At 33.2% G+C, this 20,173-nt stretch overlaps 1 protein-coding gene across 1 annotated transcript in view; it reads right to left on the bottom strand.

Moving 5' to 3' along the window:
- Positions 1-11,440: 11,440 nt before the first annotated feature.
- LRRC9 (leucine rich repeat containing 9) overlaps positions 11,441-20,173 on the bottom strand; it is a 91,721-nt gene continuing 82,988 nt past the window's right edge. The window contains exons 29-32 of the mRNA XM_090272065.1: positions 17,681-17,821; positions 13,736-13,880; positions 12,520-12,688; positions 11,441-11,480 (exon numbers count right to left, since the gene is read on the bottom strand). Coding sequence (XP_090128191.1) covers positions 11,441-11,480; positions 12,520-12,688; positions 13,736-13,880; positions 17,681-17,821 — 495 coding nt within the window. The remainder of the gene's footprint in view (positions 11,481-12,519; positions 12,689-13,735; positions 13,881-17,680; positions 17,822-20,173) is intronic.

Below are 20,173 nucleotides of genomic sequence, written 5' to 3'. Positions count from 1 at the left end.
GGAGCAGCCCAGGGGTTCTGTTACAGGAGGAGGTAAGATAGGGTTTAGTGAGGCTAAACGGTGATGGAAGGATACTTCACCTGGGATGGTGAACACATAATATAATACACACATGATGTATAATAGAATTGTACACCTGAAACCTATGTAATTTTATTAACCATTGTCACCCCAATAAATTCAATAAAAAAGAAAAAAGCTATTGGACAAAGATTTTATCCATAAAGTTCCTATATTTGTGAACAGAATTTTTGGTTATGAAACTAATTAAAATATGGCTCCCAGAATTCAAGTCTGTATTCCATGCTTCATATCACAACTACAACATGACATTAACATCTTATAGAAGAAAAAGATGTCGGGTGTCTAGTTTTAAACCAGATGAGTAATTAAGTATGAAATAATTTTTCCATTGGTATTTTTCTATTTTGAATTTTAAATTCCCAAAAATCATAAATATCTATTTTATGTTAGATACTATACATACTAGGGTCTTGGCAGGAAACAGGTGGCACAATTGAACAGGGCCATTAAGAATAAAGGGTCTATTACAAAATTATGGATAGGACTAAAGCAAATGAACCAGGGTTGGTGAAGCATTACAAACTTGCAACAGCTTTAAGCCTGAAGGGGGATGAGGAGGGAGAGTTTACTAGAATCCAAAGAGATATGAGAGTGTCCAAGAGGAGCTGTGGCCCTTATAAAGGAATACATTTAATAAAAAGCATAATCTCATTCTTCCACTCCTTGATATACTGTGTTTCTTCCATTGGCTAAACCCAGCTGCCATGTTAGTGAAAGAACCTTGCTTGCTGTTGTCCACAGAAGTCATTCTCTAGAGACACAAAGGAGAGCGGAGGAGAGTAGATCTGAAAAGGTAAATGGAAACTAGCACATTTTATTTCAGTAAAAGTGCAGTTCTTTACATTTTGGCTGCTAAATTTTCTTTTATATCGCATCCTTCATTTAGGTAATATGGCAGGTCCCTGGGTCTTCTAAGTTTTCAAATCCTGGGGGAAATAACTTCATAGAGCTTGGGTGTTGGTTCTGATATTGTTTTCTGTTATACTGATATATTCTGAAGATCTGACCATAGACTGTACATAGCTGAATTTTTTTTTTTTTTTTTTTTTTTGGTCTCCTGGATGGTGAGGTGCACATCTTTTATAAGTGTAAAAAAATAGTAAAAGTATAATGTCCTATAATAGAAGTGATATAGCATGTAGTAAAATCGATATTTGATTGATATTATTCTTTTTGTTAGTAGTGTATCCTCTGTTTTCTGCTAGATTATTATTCATGTGCATCTTTAATACATAGGCCATTTAGCTGTGGTAAGCCTGATCATACAAATGAGTAACTGGATTGATATCAAACAAATAGTGCCACTTTAAAAAAACTTATAAGCCTATATGTTTTAGATATTTTTCTTTTTTACTTGTATTTTTTCCATTACCATTTATCCCCCTTATTCCCTTGCAACTTTACCCTCCCTCAAAGCCCCTGCAATCACCACACTGTTGTCTGTGTCCATAGGTCCTTCTTCTTTTCCACTCAATCCCCCCTAATCACCCCTAGAGCAGTCAGCTTGCTGTCTATGAGTCAGTCTCTATTTTGCTTGTGAGTTCAATAAATTCTTTATAGATTTCACATACGAGTGAAATCATATGGTATTTGTCTTTCTCTGACTGGCTTATTTCATTAACACAATGTTCTCCAGTCCATCCATGCTGTTGAAAAGGGTAAAATTTTCTTCTTTATGTATGGCCGAGTAGTATTCATTTGTATAAATGTCCCATAGTTGTTTATTTACTCCTCTACTGATGGACACTTGGGCTTCTTCCAAATCTGATTTTATTTGGGTCCCCTTTTTTTCTTGATGAGTCTGGTTTAAGGTCTGTCAATCTTGTGTATCTTTTCAAATAACCAGCTCTTGGATTTGTACATCTTTTGTATCATTTTTTTAGTCTCTATTTCATTTGTTTCTATTCTAATCTTTATTATTTCCTTCCTTCTACTTACTTAGGGCTTGGTTTGTTTTTCTTTTCCAAGTTCCTCTAAGTGTGAAGTTATATTGTTTATTTGAGCTTTCTCTTGTTTCCTGAAATAGGCCTGTAATGCTATGAATTTCCCTCTTAGGATTGCTTTCCCAGTGTCCCAGATTTTGGGTTGTTGTGTTCTCATTTTCATTTGTTTCAAGGTATTTTTTTATTTCTTCCTTGACCTCATTGTTGACCCATTCTGTGTTTAAAAACATGTTTTTAGCTTCCATGTCTTTATGTATTTTTCAGTTTTTTTCAAGTAATTGATTTTTAGATGCACGATATGATTTCAATCTTAAATTTATTGAGACTTGTTTTGTGTCCTAACAGTATCCTAGAAAATGTTCCATGTGCACTTGAAAAGAATGTATATTCTGCTGTTTTAGGGTGAAATGCTCTGAAAATATCAACTAAACCCATTTGATCTAGTGTATCATTTAAAACCACTGCCTCCTTGTTACTTTTCTGTCTGGGAGATCTATCCATTGAAGTCAATGGAGCATTAAAATTCCCTACTATGATTGTATTTCTGTCAGTCTCTCCCTTTATGTCCATGAAAATTTGCTTTATATATTTAGGTGCTCTTATGTTGGGTGCATGAATGTTTTTTAGTGTTATATCCTCATGTTGGATTGTTCCCTTTATCATTGTGTAGTGTCCTTCTTTGTCTCTTACTATAGCCTTGGTTTTAAAGTCTTTTTTGTTGGATATAAGTATTGCTAGCCTAGCTTTTTTTCCTTTCCATTTACATGAAATATCTTTTTTCATCCCTTTACTTTTAGTGTGTGTGTATCTTTCAATCTGATGTGGGTCTCTTAAAGACAGCATATATATGTGTCTTGTTTTCTTATCCATTCATCTACCCTATGTGTTTTGATTGGAACATCTAAGTCATTTACCTTTAAAGTGATTATTGCTAGATACATATATATTGCCATTTTATTTGAAAATAATTTCTTCTTCTCCCCCTCCTCCCTTGCCCCCTCCCCCACCCTTTAACCTCCCCCTCCCCATCCTCCTCCTCCTCCTTCTAGCAAGCCATTTACCATTACTGGCATGGTGGTAACAAACTCCTTTGGCTTTTTGTTGTCTGAGAAGGTCTTTACCTGTCCTTCCATTCTAAATGATAGCTTTGCTGGGTAGAGTTATCTTGGTATAGGTCCTTGCTTTTTATCACTTTGATTATTTCATGCTAATCCCTTCTGGCCTGAATATTTCTGTGAGAAATCAGCTGACAGTCTTATAGAAGCTCCCTTTAGGTAACTTAACTGCTTTTCTCTTGCAGCTTTTAAGATTCTCTCCTTGTCTTTAAGCTTTGCCATTTTAATTATGATGTGTCTTGGTGTGGGTCTCTTTGGGTCCATTTTTTTTAACTCTTTATGTTTTCTGGACATGTGTGTGTTTTTCCTGCACCCGGTTAGGGAAGTTTTTGGTAATTATTTCTTCAGATAGGTTCTTGATCCCTTGCTCTCTCTCTGCTTTTGGTATCCCCTTGATGAAGATGTTGTTACACTTTATGTTGTCCCAAAGGTCCCTTAAACTCTTATTTAATTTTTTTTCTTTTTGCTGCTCTGATTTAAGTGTTTTTTTTCTACCTCTTCTCACAAATCACTGATTTGATCCTTTGCTTCATCTAACCTATTGTTTATTCCTTCCAGTGTATTAAATAATATAGCATTCTTTGTTTCTGAGTGGTCCTTTTTTATGCTTTCTATGTATTTTTTCATGTTGTTGAGCATCCTTCTAACCATTACTTTGAACTCTGTATCTGATAAACTGTTTGCCTCCATTTTAGTTAGCTCTTCTGGAGAATTTTCTTGTTCTTTTATTTGGGCACTGTTTCTTTGTCTTCCTTTTTTGGCAGCCTCTTTGTGTTTGTTTCTATGTATTAGGCAGATCTGCAAAGACTCTGGTGTAGACCTTTGTTAGATGCTGCTTGTGACTGGTCTTGGGTAATCTGTTTGGGCTATCAGTGACCCACAGCTTGTGGCTCCCTCTGCTATACTTGGGTGCATGCAGAAAAAACTAAACTGCATACCGTGGCTGGCTTTCACCAGCACTGGGCCAAGGGGAGGGTCAGGTAAAATCTTAGCGCTCCCAGAGATCTACCTTCGCCTTCAGGCTATCTGTTAGGCTTAAACACTGAAAGAGCCTCCAACTGTACTCCTCAGTGCAGGGCTAAAGCTACCCAGTATGGGGCAAGAGAAATTACTGTAGCTGGTGCTGTTGCTTTCCCCAGGCTGATGCTGCATGGAGGAGAGTGCTCTGCCCGAGAAAGATGGCTAGTGCAGTATGGGGAATGACTGAGCATGGAGATCCTGGTGGCTGACCCTTCAGCTCTCTCCCCAGAGCCACCAATCCCAGTCTCTCCTCATATGGCTCTAGTCAGCTCTGCCCTTCCTCTGACAGATTCCATGGTAGGTGGCTGCAAACAAATTTTTTTGTGTTGGCCTTTTAATAGGCCATTGGTGTCTCTACTCATATCTGTGTGGCATACAGAAACCCTGCTGTTTTTTACAACTGGATGTTATTTGGGTTCCTTTCCCAATTCTGGTTCTCTAGGCTAAAGAGCCCAGTTTGCAGTTTAGACCTGACATTTCTCAGGGGGGACCCCCTCCCTGCCATTGAAATATCATTTCAGAACTTTAGTTGCCAACCACGGTAGCCCAGGCAGCCCTCTGGCGCCTCCACACTTCCTATCAGTCTCGATGTTGTGATTAGGTTTCTTTACTAAGTCCTTGGTTATAAGACTTCTCTCCAGCTAGTATTCAATTGGTTATTAAGGATGATTTTTCTAGAATTTAGTTGTAATTCCAGTTTGGTCCTGGGGAGAGGTTAGTGTAGCTTCCTCCTACTCAGCTGCCATCTTCAATCTCCAGTTTTAATTATTTTTATACAATTTTATACCTTCAAACTAGTGACATTTGTTTTTAGAGAAATTTTAAAAATAATTGTTCTCTTTAATATTCTGAAAAGTTTCATAAACATAATGAATAAAATTTAAAAATTCAGTGGGAAACAAAATAGTATGTATGTAAATATTAATAATTGATCTCAAGGTTAAATAAATGTTTATGACCCAGTAAGGGAGATCAGCTTATTTATAACCAAATATAACTAAAATTACTCTTGATACATTATTGTGCTGTGTTCTTATTTTATTTTCCTCATATAGGCTCATAACTGTATTCTTTATTGATCTTTTGAATATAACTATAAGACTGATCAAAATATATGCAGGATCAAATATTAAAAACAAATATCTAATTTTTAAAGTTGTTTTTGAGTTACAAGAGAAGAGTTGTCCCCAATCAAAAACTTTTTTTCAGTTTTATTTCCTCTATGAAAATAATGCTTTTTAAAAAGTTTGGCTTTATTTCTTTAATAGCTTTTTTGAAGACTTCTCTTATGAAATACTCATGTTATAAGTACCTATTTCTACTCTTATTTTCTTATAATGCATTTAAAAATCTGGAATAACATTATATTAAAACAGTTCCATGATACTAGACAATCTTCACTGTTTCTGAAATCTATTGTAGGTATTGTTTCAATTCTGGTAATGTCAGTTAATTAGTCAGTTAATGCTAAGTCTTAAACAGAATGAATAGATATTTACAACATTTAATAACAGAATTACTAAAGGATGACCATTACGTGGCTAACCTTCTCATAGTTGTTCATTTTGAGAGTTAACAATGACCTAACCTGTTAACATTAACAAATGTTTGGGATTTAGTGTATTTAGTTTCTATTTACAGAGGTTTTATATCTATTTCCATAAATACATGTATACCTCTATTCAATACGTAATAGAACAATATAATGATGCTTCCATCCACTATACCTGAAAATATTAGAATTTTAACCAAACTTGAAAAATTATTTCAGCATCTTAGTAACTGAAGGAACATGTATGCAAAAAACCAAGCCAGGAGACAAAAGCACAAATCAAGGATCTTGCCCTAAGTAACTTCCAAGGTTATATCCTCAATTCAGGACACATTCTACATTCTTTCCTTCAGCTACGTTTTCTAAAATTGTAAGTCATGCACACTTATCAGCCTGAGGCACTATAAATCACTGAAAATGAAAGTTTATTTAATTTATTCTACTTACTAAAGCAGGAAAGTACTTCAATACATTTAATAAAAGTTTCCCCAAAATGTAGAAAACAAGCCTTCTAATTGATTTCCAGCAAATTAAAAACATTAATGCATTCAACCATCCCAAAGTATCCTATTTTATGAGTTACATGTGTTATCTGGATTAATTTTCAAGATTTTGTAATTGTGCACCTGCACCTTTGCCACTAACTCTAAATTAGTCTTTTTATTGTTTTGTTTTTGGAGGACAGGAAGTTCGACACATATACAGTGCACTAACTGAGATAGGCTACAATATTGCTACAATTATATGAGACCTATATATTGTAATTTTACTTGCATGTATTGTGTATATGAACATGGTATGTGTATATGAAATGCACAGATGTAAACTACGTTTTTGCTTAAAGACTCCAATGGTAACAATTTAATGACTATTTTGTTGCTAATAAGGGCTTCATACCTAAAACTGAACAGAAGTCCTTCACGAGGTAAATTAACCAGGGAAATATGCCAATTTTGACTTCATTTCCATTCTATTGAATGACCACATTCATTCTCTTTATATTTCAAGCTCTTCATTCTACTGTTCCTCAACATGCTATAGAATTCCAGCTTGCTTTTCACCTATCTTTTAACAGTTTAACATAGATGGCTGGATCAAGTGTATTGTTCCAATTGTATGTAGCTTAAAAAGCTCTGCAGTATTTTACTCTTTTCATTGAATCTGGCTTCCTTGAGTGCTCTGCTCACTGCATTTTACTCGTACTCTCTCTGTTTTCTAAATCCATTTATGTCTATTCTTTCTGAAGACACTGGTTTGTCTGAGAGCTCAAATTGACTTCTCCCCATTCTATTTCCTTAACTAAAAATGCACCATTAAGGCTGATTGAACTCTTTTGAAGCTTGTCATAAAAAATGAAAGGCCATAAGAAAGTAGGCTACCATTGTTTGTAAATACCTGTTTTTAGCCGAAGTGATAGGAATAAGAAATAATTGAAAAACTTAAAAATGTTATTGATATATTTTTTACAGGTTAGTCTTTTTTTGCTTTTCTTAAGAAACATACTTGCAAAACATTCCAGGGAGAGGAGGGAAGAAGAGTGGCATTATGTTAAAATTAAAAATAGAACAAATAAAGCCAAACTACTAAAATTATCTGAAACATTTTCTTAAAGAAGATGTTTTATAATAAGATGTAAAACACATAGATCCATCGTTTAAGTCTACAGCTTTTAAAACAAATGACCTTAACTTTTTCTCTTTAAGATGTAGATATTACTTAAAAATAAATGTAACAATAAATGGCTTATAATACTATAAACCATAATTGGTTTAGTAAGATTATCACTAACCTTTTTTTTACTTGTAATGTTTAATAATGAAATTCTGCCAGTATAAAATGTTTTTATACAATTGGAAGTTAATTAGAATTATAAAATTAAAAACCAGATGATATTTTAATATATGATCAAAATGTAATTAATTTTAATAAGTTCCTAATATATATTATCCCAATGAACTTTTATTCAGAAGATTTAGAAATAATCTTATTTTTAACGATAAAGTATAAGGAAAAATTCTGCTTTTGAAATTGACATTTCAGATTCATAGGTATTTTATATAGTAAATAATGATATTGATGAATTGGCTTTTTGATTTGCCTAAAAGAGCATAGAGTTAAGGTAAGGACTAATAAATAAAATGTAAGTGATAAATAATTTGATTTTGGGTAATCAACAGTCTCAAAGCTAATTGTAAGTTCCTTTGAATATATTATTTTATTTTCAGGTCATAGCATTTCATGTTTTTGCCAAAAATTATTTATTTTATTTTAATTACAAGGAAAAATCATTACCAAAACAAAATTTTAAAATAAAAAATGTACATATAAGGTCTGAGAGACGTCTTTTCAGTAGTCTACAAAACAGTGTTATTCACAAATGAAAAAAGGAATAATAATAGAATATTATAATTCATATACTTATAAGATAAAAAACTTATAGAAATAAAATATTACTAATAAAATAATTGTGTACTTCTGGCTGACTGAAAACTAAAATTGCAATTTAGTATAGATTTTCTTTAAAAATACTTCAGCAATGGAGGAAAGTGCAGAGATGAACAAGGAACTTAGTTAAGCAGAGCAATAAAAAAGAATACAGCCAGTTTCTATCCCTTAAGAAACTAATTTGATTAGATTCACTGAATAACCAACAGAATTCAACATAAGTACTATAAATAATTTACTTCTTTTATGTAAGCAATATTTCATTGAAGTTTAAAGCCTACAACATGAGTAACAGTAAGCTCTAATGTTTTAAACATTAAGCACTTCTGCATATGAACAAGTAGTTAAATGCCATGTTACTTAAGTATACGGATTATTTAAAAACTAGTCATGAATGCCTGCAAACACACAAAAAAAGTGTTCATAACCATAGTTGATTTTGTAATAACAGTCAGAGAAATCCAGAACTATAAAAATAGAAGTAAATCAAGTACTTACTGAAGAATTACTTGATTATAGTCAATCTTCATATATCAAAACCAGAAGATCACTTTGGCATCATCTACATTCAGTAAGCTCCTAATCTATAGCTAAAGTGCTTTAATTTTTAGCTTTCCAGGTTGTTTGTGGAATTGTCCTTTAATTGAAAACAAGTCATACAATCATGCATATGACTGCATGCAAAACAAATCTTCCAAGACATTTGCTGGGAGCAAAGAACCAATTTTACTGTAGAAATTATACATTTTCCCTAAATACACTGAAGAAAATGGATAGTTTACAGTTTGTACACACATTAGGGCTCTACAAGAGCTGATTAAATACCACATTCATGAGAGTTTAATGTCAATTCACTTGTAGTAACTGAAAAGGCAATGAATTGGAGTTAACAAATATCAAGGACTGGGTGTGATAACTGCTTTTTTCCTTTTTAAGCCAGTTCATAAATGGAGATGTTTCATATCTACTTCATTAGGTTGTTATTGGGATACACCATGTTAAAACATGGGCTAGTGGTTCATAAATTTAAATCACTGCCTGCCTGTTTTCTTGCAATGAGTTGTGAAGTGTGTTACAAATAATTTGTAACTCTAACTTAAAATTTCAGTTTGTGAATGATTTACTTAAACAATTTAGAGCAGATCTAAAGTCACTCCTATAAAAGCATTCCATCATATTCAATTACATTTTTATTTATTTTGTTTGTGAAGTTATAGATATTGCTTTATGAACTACACATAACCAATGGCTTATATTTAGCCATGTCCAGGGGGAATATGTTGTAAATCATGTCAGTGTCATCTGCCATCATGGCAAAAAAAAAAAAAAAAAAAAAAATTCAGATGAGTTGTGCTCAATTATATTAGTAATCACCCTCCACTGCTTTCATAGAAATTATTGTATATTTATATTAAAGTATTCCCAAGGTTGGATTTGTGTCTGTTCTCTGTACTGCACCTAGCAATGCCTAAATACATTTATTATTCTTAGTATTACCATCCAATTATATATTACAAATTAATTAATCTTCAAGGAGAAATTCAGATGTATTTAAAGTTTATGAAGATGTCTAAAATTTAATAATGTGTACATAAAAATCAAATTATAGCTCTCAGATAGATTACACATACACAGGAAAACGGCTAAAAGGAAGTATGTCAAATGTTAAGTGGATGCTGGATGAGGTTTTTTGCTCTATACTTTTTTATAGTTGTAAATTTTTCTCCAGTGAAAACTTGTTACATTTATTTGTCCCATCCAGATTATTATTTTAAAAGACATTTTATTATAAAAGTAACATATATTTGGTATTTCATATATAAATTATCATAAAAGAAAAAAAAAAAGGCGATGATACCCAGTCAGTAACAAATAGTGAAGAGCAGACCCTTATCACTACACAGTAATGTAAGCAGTTGTCAAAACTAAAGGGCAACAAAGACATCTTCTGGACATCTTAAGAACTGCATAGTTGTTTTTTTAAACAAAGGATCTTATTTCTACTTAGAGTAATAGTTGTTTTGAAACCACACATTAAGAAGGGTAAATCGATCTGTATTAGATTTGAAGTTTTAAATATCCCATGATTTAATTACAAACATACAACATTTAAAGAAGAAAAGATACAAAATTATAGCATACACTTTGGATTAGTTTCCAAAGTATTTAAAACTATTTCCAGATCTATTATAAAATACAAATTTTTTAGTAAAAATAATTTATTTTCATGTAAACAACATATCAAATATAATAGTAAGAAAACTATGCAATGTTGAACCAATACCTGAAAATTTAAATAGAATGTAGGTCATGAATCTTGGAACCAATTTATATCAAAATATGATTGGTAATTTAGTCATTAATTAATTTGAAGAACTGCATTTAATAAACGAGCACATTTAAAATCATATTTGATTGATCTGTGATGTGTGCTAGTACTATTCAAAGTAATATTTTAGAAAAATTATCTCCAGTGAAATATAATTATTAAAGGTACGAATTTTAAATGTTGACTCAGTTGGAACATGTGTTTTTTTTAGCCTAAAATTGCTTGTAAAATTATATCACTATGAGCACAATGAACAAACACATTTTGTATATGAAGTAGTACTCTCTTTTTCTTAGAGCATCAGTGCCTGGTTGCACTCACAATTAGCCATCTTCAGGAAGAACTATTGATACCCATGGTTTGCCTCTAAACAGTTCTTAGGCCAGAACTGGTTAAGAATTTTTTTTTCAAGGATAGTCCTAAAAAAACTAATCTGTGATTCAACTAGCTAAACTTGACTTGCTTTAGTAATAGTTGTGTTTGGTAAGAACTGTATGCTTTAGTTTTAGGTAACCCCAAATGAACAGATACTGTACAAATGAAAGTATGCTTATTTCCTAAAATTATATTTCTTAGTATCTTCATATGATAGGCCATAACAAGATATTATAACTAAATGACCCCAATAATAGGACTGAATATTTGATGCTTTGGACTTCGTTTTATGTCACTTGTATCTTTTCAGATTGTTGTATGACATAATAGTTAATGATTTTTCTAATATAGAAATTTAAATAAACAAACAAGATAACCATAAAGAAAGCTTAAGAGAGGGGATATTAAATTAAATTTACTAAGAGTCTCAAAGATTATCTTTGTATGAAACTGAAGTGCTTCAGAAAAAAAAGTGACATGCATATCTTATTTTTTTTCACTGACATTGTCTGCTAGTTTCTGCCCAACTACTAAACAGAAATAGGTTTTTGGTGTATGTTCATTTCTCTTTAGGCAGTTACATTCTATTTGATCTTGGTAAGTGGCTGCCAGGAATTCTGTCAGAAATAAAATATTTGAGTCAAATAATGGCGACAATTTCCTAATGGATAAGCTAACTTAAGGTAATTCCTGAAGTAAATAATTTCTTTTTTTCTTCTTTTATTTATATTTAGAGAGAGGGGAAGAGAAGGAGAAAGAGAGGGAGATAAACATCAATGTGTGGTTGCCTCTCACATACCCCCAACTAGGGACCTGGCTCACAACCCAGGCATGTGCCCTGACCGGGAATCGAACCAGCGACCCTTTGGTTCACAGGCCGACGCTCAATCCATTGAGCCACACAAGCCAGGGCAAATAATTTCTTTATTGTATATGTATAAAATTCAAAAAGATACAAAAGGGAAAGTGATCCTAATTTTTGGCTACCTAAAAATTGGGTTATCCTGAGGACTCCATGGGACATGACTGATTACAGCTGGGAAGTCAGTGCAGCAAGTGCCAGTCCTAAGCTAGATCCGCTGCTGAGTAGGTCACTCTAATAGATGAGCCAGAGCTTGGCTACCAAGAAAGTTGGCGGGCAGGTAATAAATGGAAATCAAGTAGTAGGCTCTTAGGCATTGAGCTGGCCTCTAGGACTAGAATCCAGAGGGAAGGGCAAGGGGGAACTGTAAGGAGAGATTTGAAGAATTTACAAAATTCTTGGCCTTTGTGATTTCAGACAGTTGAATTTATCTATTGTTCAAAACACAAGTGAACTGTTTTACATATTCAGTGAGTAGAAGTGATGTGAGACAGAATACAATATAAAGTGGTTCCCATGTAATTATTTAAATTTCTCTCATTTAAGTACTAGGTGAGTAATATTCTACCTTGATAGCTATTTCTAAGCTTTTTTGAATTATGATGTAACCATACTGGACTTCAGGAAAGGTTTGGTGAATGGGGGAGAAGAAACCCTATACTGACAGTTTTTCCCAGTTTTCAGAGTAAATATATAATAGTATATAACAATATTTCCTATTTTTATACATGACTAGGAAATTTGGGAGTGTTTTTAATGATGAGAAATGATAGTAAAACACAGAAGAGCTTTACCTTGCCTCATCTTGGTTGCTTTGGTACATTTGTGCAGATGGAGATGCCATAGTCTGATGCGATAAAAGAGACGGAGAGAGATTTATTCCTCTGAGTTGCCGAAAAGCTATTTCTGCATGGATGCTCCGAGGATTATTTGTCAGAATCTCTGCATTCTTGTTTTTTCTGTCTGAAATTAGGTATTATGAAACAATGAGAAACATTAATAAATGATAAAATTTGTCCTCAGCTAAATGTATGCTGTACATATTTCATAACATGAATTAAAAATTTTTAATAAATACAGGATTGTAATATATTTCTAGCACTTAATGATGCTTAATTCTCTGAGCTAGTGAATCAATTTATCCTTTCCAGGTAATTTTTTATTGAATTTATTGTGGTTACATTGGTCAATAAAATTATATAGGTTTCAAGTGCACAATTCTACAATGTATCATCTGCACATTGCATTGTGCACTCACCATCCAAAGTCTAGTCTCCTTCCTTCACCATTTGTACCCCATTTACCCTCTTTCACCTGCTCCCTCTGTTACCGTAAAATAGTCAGTTGGAGCATGGGGAGCCTCCCACATAGGCCAAAATGGCAGCACCTTCAGCTTATTTGGATCCCTTGTCTTAAAAATCCTCCCCTCTCTGTTTCCAACAATCTAGAACTATTATCTAGTCTTAATCAACCACAACCTTCCACAGACATACATGTGGAAAGACCTACCTTAAACCAATTTCCAATTTTTAATAAATTCTACCTTGTCCTTACACTGAATTTGCAAAAAGCTAGCAAGATAATTGGATAGAAAAAAGCCCTTCCCTCACCCTCTGGTACCAGATTGGGGGGGGTGGCGGAGGCAGGGGAAGTCAGGCACATGTGCCATATTTGTCAAAATGGCCCTTACTGGTGTGGCTCACGATTAAGCACTCTCCTTCAAATTGAAGGGTTGCTGGTTCTATTCCCAGTCAGGGCACATGCCTGGATTGTGGGCTGGGACCCCATTTTGGGGTATGTGTGCTGACCAGGAATCAGACCCATGGCCTTTTGGTGCATAGGATGATGTTCTAATGAACTGAGCCACCTGGCCAGGGCATAATTTTAAAGTGTATATTTAAAACATGCTATTTAAAGTAGTATTAAAATTAACTTGAAATTTTTGTTTCAAATGAAGTGGATTTTTGTTGTTGATTGTTTCACATTCACTCTTAAATTTTGTCAAAATACCTTCAACTTCAGGAGTTAAAGTGAAGTCGGATCCCAAGTAATGGCTAAATCCACCAGACAGAATTACATTTGTTATCTTTATAGGAGGAGCTTTTGCTTGGCCAAATGATCCACCATCCACAGGAGAGTTGGTAGCAGGAATAAGCTACATAATAAAATAAAAATAGTTAAGAACATTTACCTCCAAAACTCAAATCAATAGGTTTAGTTCTTATCACAAGCTCCACTTGATAACAAAAATGTTTAGGTCATGACTTACATACCTGCCTAAAGTCAGTATGAGGCAAAAACTGTGAAACAGTCTCTTGGTCTTTAACCTCCCACAGAGCACTGTGTTCTCTTCTGAGGCTGCACTGTACTCAGCACTAGAATCCAGTGTAATGGCACCACCCCCTTTCCAAGTGGTCCTCATGAAGAAAGTGTAGAATTAAGAAATTAAGAATTAAGACTTTTCTCCTTGGTAATGTTTATTCTTTAAAATGAGGACTAGGAAAAAGCATCTGATAACAATTACTTTTAATGAATATGCTAACTCTCTAAATAGTGTTTACCTCTTAAATTAATTGAGGATTAAGAGACTTTTAAAAGAATTTTAGGAATCAGTAAGTGGAGGACAGAGTTGTTTGGTTCCCTTAGAAATTTGTGCCTGCTCTGTCTTTATTAAGATATTTTGTTTATACTTAAAAATATATAAATCCTGAATATATGATTCAATTTATTTAGAGACATAGGCTTTGCCATTTGTATGAAATTACCAATTTCCTTCATATTTCAGTAAGTATTACCAAGAATGCAGCTTTGTAATGAACACTGAGGCATCAGTCCTTTAATAAAACTGGCAAGTCACAAATTCCCTAATTCCTTTGTGGGCCTCCCCTCCCATCACTAATCTAGAATGTTGTCAATATTTCTTCTGAAATCAAAGCACCAAAAATGTTCTGGTTTAAAGGACAACTTTAGATTTCATTTATTCCTTCTTTATCTGCTGTTAAAAAAGAAAGAACAGCAGCAACTCAAACAAAGAAAAATACATTAGACTGAATGGATAAACTTCAAAGGTATTCTTGTGTCTCCTAAACAGATAAATGAAATAATGGCTCAATTTTGTTCTAGCCATAAAAGTAAAAATTACTGCATCTTGAAATATATTTCCCTAAAATAAAGACTTCAAATAACCTCTTTATTTTACTAACCATTGTAGATAAACAAAATTTTAAATAAAATACTTACATATAGAATAAGTTTACATATATAAGAATTCTTATATGTATATGGCACTGATTTAAATGGCAAGAATAGGTATCTAGAATCACTTAAGACAACGTCATAGCCTAGAAATGGGAAAATGAGTTCACCATATGAGAAATAGAAAAGAATAGGCAACAAGCAACACTTCTAGTGAAATACTCATCATTGACTAAAACTTGAGTTTATGTACTTCTTCTGCTATACTAAATCAATACATAGAAATTATGATCTTTAAAGTGCTATAAGTGATTTATTTATATGTAATTAAATAAATTTATATGTAATTTAAAAAATTTTGTCAACATTACCTTAAAATAGAATTTATCAATTTCAATGTGACAATTTTTACAGGTGTTTCACTGGAGCTCTCACATATATGGCGTGGTAGACAGAAAAATGCACCCTCCCCCAAAATGTCCACATCCTAATCTCCAAAATCTGTGAATACGTGACCTTACATGGCAAAAGGGACTTTGCAAGCATAATTAAGGATTTTGAGATGGGGAGATTATCCTGGTTTATCTATGTGGCCTCAATAAAATCAACAAGGGTCCTTTTAAAAGGGAGGCAGGAGGGTCGGAGTGAGACAAGATGTAATTTAATGATGGAAGCAGAGGTCAAAGTGATGCCATTATGGGAAGAGGGCCATGAGCCAAGGAATGCAGAAAGCCTCTAGGAGTTTGAAAAGACAAACTAGAGCTTCTAGAATGAACACAACCCAGCCAATACCTTTGATTTTATCTTGGTAAGATTGAATTTTGGACTTCTGACCTCCTGAACTGTAAGAGAATAAATTTATGTTGTTTAAGCCACTAAATTTGAGGTAATTTGTTAGAGCAGGAATAGGAAACAAGTTTTCCATTTCTGAAAGCAAGAAGTGACTCACTTCAGAAATATAAAACAGAGAAAGAGAATGGAAGCTTAAGTCCCTGGCCTAAATTTTATTTGATTATCTGTTCTCTTTTGAAAGATTGGAACCTGTGACAATAATTTCAGTAGATGACGTTAGATAGTACTCTTTCTTAGATATATCATACAGGTTAGTAGTACTCTTTCTTAGATATATCATACAGATTTGTATCTAAGATTTTTTTTCACAAAGCATAGTTTTTAGAAAAAATTTTGTAGATATAACCCACAAATGAACCAATTTTCTTGACCTAATCTATAACTTTAAGTCTCACAAGCCCCTCTGGCTACTTTGACTTATAATAGAAGCCTCTTGGTTAATTTAAAAAGTCAGGGTATAATTAAGAATTATATGTATAATTTGTATTTCTCTTAAAAATTAAAATATAAAAATAAGTACACTCAACAATATTTTGATGAAGCGTTAAGGGCTTTTCTGTAAGCAAGAGTCCCTAATTGATATTTTATCTGATTGTTTTTGGATAAATCCATACTTATGATTTTGCCTACAATTTTTAGTTTTGGTTTCTTTAAAGTAGCAAAAATTTAAAGACATGTGAAGAAAATTTGAACACAACAATCTGTTTGGATTTTTAAAAATAATTTTTCCACATATTTTCTGAATTTTTATAATTTTCTCCTATATTTTACTGTTTTTTTCCTCCCAACCTAATTAGAATTTTGTGTGTATGTGTGTGTGATCTTTATCCAGACTTTCCATAGTATCTCATTTGGTTTTCACAGAAAGAAATTAATACTTTAAAATTTGCATTTATAGTGTATCCGTTTATTTAAAATAGAGAACTAACATTAATTTTTGAAAAAACACAACCAACCCCTGAAAAATATATGAATTTATTGCCGAAGGTTGAAGTGGACTAGAGAAAAGTCCACTCGTACAGCACATTCAGTGTGCTGTGGGATTCAATTTGTTTTATAGAGGGAGTGGAGAGTGTCAGGTAATCTAAGTGAAAGCCCTTATTTCTTTCCTCATTATAACGTTTAAAAGTAATCTTTGTTTGCTAAGGCCCGTGCTCTCTGGCTTCCACTTACATTAGAGGTTCACTTATAGTCTCACTGCCTCCTTCCCTCTCCCTCCAACCCTAGTCCAGGTCTTCATAATCTCTTTCTTGGATTATTCTAAAAGCCTCTTAACTGGTTTCCCTGTCTATAGCTTCTTCCCAAATCTTTGCAAAGGCACGGCTCTAATAATGTTGCTTCTTTGTTAAAAAACCATAGCTATTCTGTGTTAAATTTAGTCTTTGAAGGATAGTCAATGATAGATTCCTAATGATATGCTTTGGTGGCTTCTCTCTCTAATCTCTTTCCTACCATGGTCAGATACCTTTTCTAGGATTCATGAGTAAAAGCCTAATTATTCTGCCAGTGTACAAAGAAGAGGTACACATCTCTCTTATTAGATGAACTACACAGTACAGAGACTCAGAATTCTTCCCTCCCTTCCTATCTCCTAAATGGAAAGAGTTTTGTTAATTTCTGTCTATAAAAGTGATATCTTGTAGTTAGTTTCTTCCTTTCTAACATTATTGAACATATTGAGCAAAAGGCATATTTTAAATAATTTGCTTTATTTCAAATTGTTATTAGAAAACAGAGCTTCCCTGGTATGTGTATGTGTACTGCTCTATTTACCAGATCAAGCCTTTGATAGTAATCACTAAAAGGATACTAAATAATCTACAAAAACATCATAGCACAAGACAGAATGTTCATTTACTAATAATTTATATATTTTAAAATAAAAAGTATAAATAAAATAATTATTACCAAGTTTTTCTTTGCTTGTAGTTCAGAGAAGTGAAATTCAGCTTTTTCCCTATCATCTGAATTCACAGGAATTCCATCTAACATCTGTAAGTTAGGTAGTCGAAATATAAGCAGGTGGTGATGTAGCATTTTCCTACAAATCTGAATAAAGTTAAAAATAATTTATTCTGTAAGAAAACCTTTTATTTAAAAGATTAACCTGTATAGAGAAGGACATTTAGCATAGGCAGCAAAAAGGCAGATGATACAAATGTGAGCTCCCTTTTTGAAAGATTTATCATTACCTGTTATGATAAATAAAGATAAGAATTTTTTTTTTCTAACCAAGGCTACCATTTGGAGGTTTAGGCTCTTTTTATAGAATATATAATATTGTACATTAACTCCAGGCAATCCCAATTTAGGAATAGGGTTATATTATAAAAGTTCACTTGTAAGTAATTACTAATTTGAAATATACTTTCCAATAGACACTGTCTAATTTAATTCAATACACATGTATTGACCAAATTACTCCTAAAAATATTTTTACATGTGCATAAGAAGGTGTGTAGGAAGAGTTAACATAGTAGGCCGGAGGCTGAGGCTGTTATTTTTAGAAGGGTCTGCTTGTAAGGATAGCTCTTGACTAATGTTTGGTACTTAGATTTTGGAACTGTTCCTACCATTCCTAACTGACAAGGATAGGTCACGGTGCCTAGACTATTTATACAACGATATGATTTATGCTCAACCTGCTTCCCTTCTGGGAGCCTGGAATTTTGGTACATGATAGGCATAGGGTACCTATGGGACCACTCCCCAACAAAATTCTTGAATGCTAAGTCTATTGGAAATCCCTAGGCAAAAATATAACACACATGTTGCTACTTTTTTGTTTCTGGTTGAAGAGTGTGCATTGTATGACCCCTCATGGGAGAGAGAACATAAGGAAGTCTGCACATGGATTCCTGCAGACTCTGCCTGTGTCTTTTTCACTTTTCACCTGGCTATGTACGCTCGCTGTGTCACTAGCATAACTCTTAGCCGTGAGTACAACTATATGGAAGTCCCGAAAGCCAGGCGTTCTAGTAAATTCTTGTGATAGTAAAACATCCTCAAAAGAGAATGAATAAACAACTTATTTTTTAAAATGAGGTAGATTATATATACATTAATGGAGAGAGATCTCTAAGACATATTATTGAGTAAAGAGAAAAATTTGACCACATTTTATACCCTAAAGCAATTTTAAATAAATACTAAAGATGGTAACAAACTTTTCCCTGATTTAAACATTAGGAATAAATTGCCAGGAAATAACTAAAAACATCTCATAGGTTTGAAATTAACACACACAACTCAGTAATTCATGGGTTAAAGAAGATATCTTTTGGAAACTAGATTTTAAGAAATAAAGAACAAGAAAACCACCAAATATCAAAACTTTGAGGATGTTGGTAATGCAGTATTTTGTAACCTAAAATTTATTCAATTACAAGTTGTATTGTAAGGTACAAAGAAACTGGTGACTCTCAAACCAGAGTAGGAAATAATTAGCAGTAAAGAACAAATGTAATTAAATCTTGAGTTAGGGAGTCTCTGAGTCAGTCAACAGGATTAGCATACCTACAAGTCAGGAAGTGATATTTGCGCAGCTCAGTACAAATACCTCTGAGATCAAAGGGGAAAGATATTCAGCACCATACACCGGGAAATGAAAAAGTGTAGCTAAACAGCTCAGCAAACAATTTAGGAAATTACTACCCTCAGTCAATTTAGTTAATTTCATTAGATTGTAACTCTGGAGTATCCACGCATGGAGAAACAGAGAAGAAAGGGGAAGCGGGGGCGGGGTGGGGTGGGGAGGAGCTACTTCCATTACTATAAAACCTGCTTCCTTGGTCTATTTGGGTGTGCATAGCTTTGCTGTGCACCCAGCTCTGCAGACCTGTGAATAAACAAAACCTTGTCTACTGCTGAAGTCCTGTGTCCTGGTGTTTTTATCGTGAGCATTTCTCACAATATCAAAAGTTTTCCTTTTGGGAAAGAGCTAGCCATCTACTCAAACATTTTTTAAAAAGCAAATTCCAAGAAATTAAAAGAAGGAAATAATAAAGGGTGGAAATTAATGAAATAAAAACAAAGAAGTAATATACTTGTTAAAACCAAAATAAAGTTCTTTGAAAAGATTAATACAACAGACAAACCTTTATCAAGACTTGTCATGAATAAAAGAGAAAAAACAAAAATGAACAAACTTGGGTATAAAAAAGGTGACAAAACAGACATAATGGAGACTTTAAAAATTCACGGAGTACTATGATAACAATACATTTAAATTTAGATGGAAAGGACAATTTTATAGAAAAATAAAACTTCTCAATATTGACTTTTGAAGAAATAGAAACCATGACTCGATTTATAGCCATTGAAGAATTTGAGTAAGTACTTTAAATCTAATTTCATAAAATATTAAGCCCAATTTGCTTTAAAGCTAATGTCTAATTATCC

This window comes from Furipterus horrens, unplaced genomic scaffold (assembly GCF_987537825.1).
Source record: "Furipterus horrens unplaced genomic scaffold, mFurHor1.1.pri manual_scaffold_3, whole genome shotgun sequence".
In the NCBI taxonomy this organism is placed as follows: domain Eukaryota; kingdom Metazoa; phylum Chordata; class Mammalia; order Chiroptera; family Furipteridae; genus Furipterus; species Furipterus horrens.
Note: the sequence above shows the minus strand (reverse complement) of the source record. Positions and strands in the feature narration are given on the sequence as shown.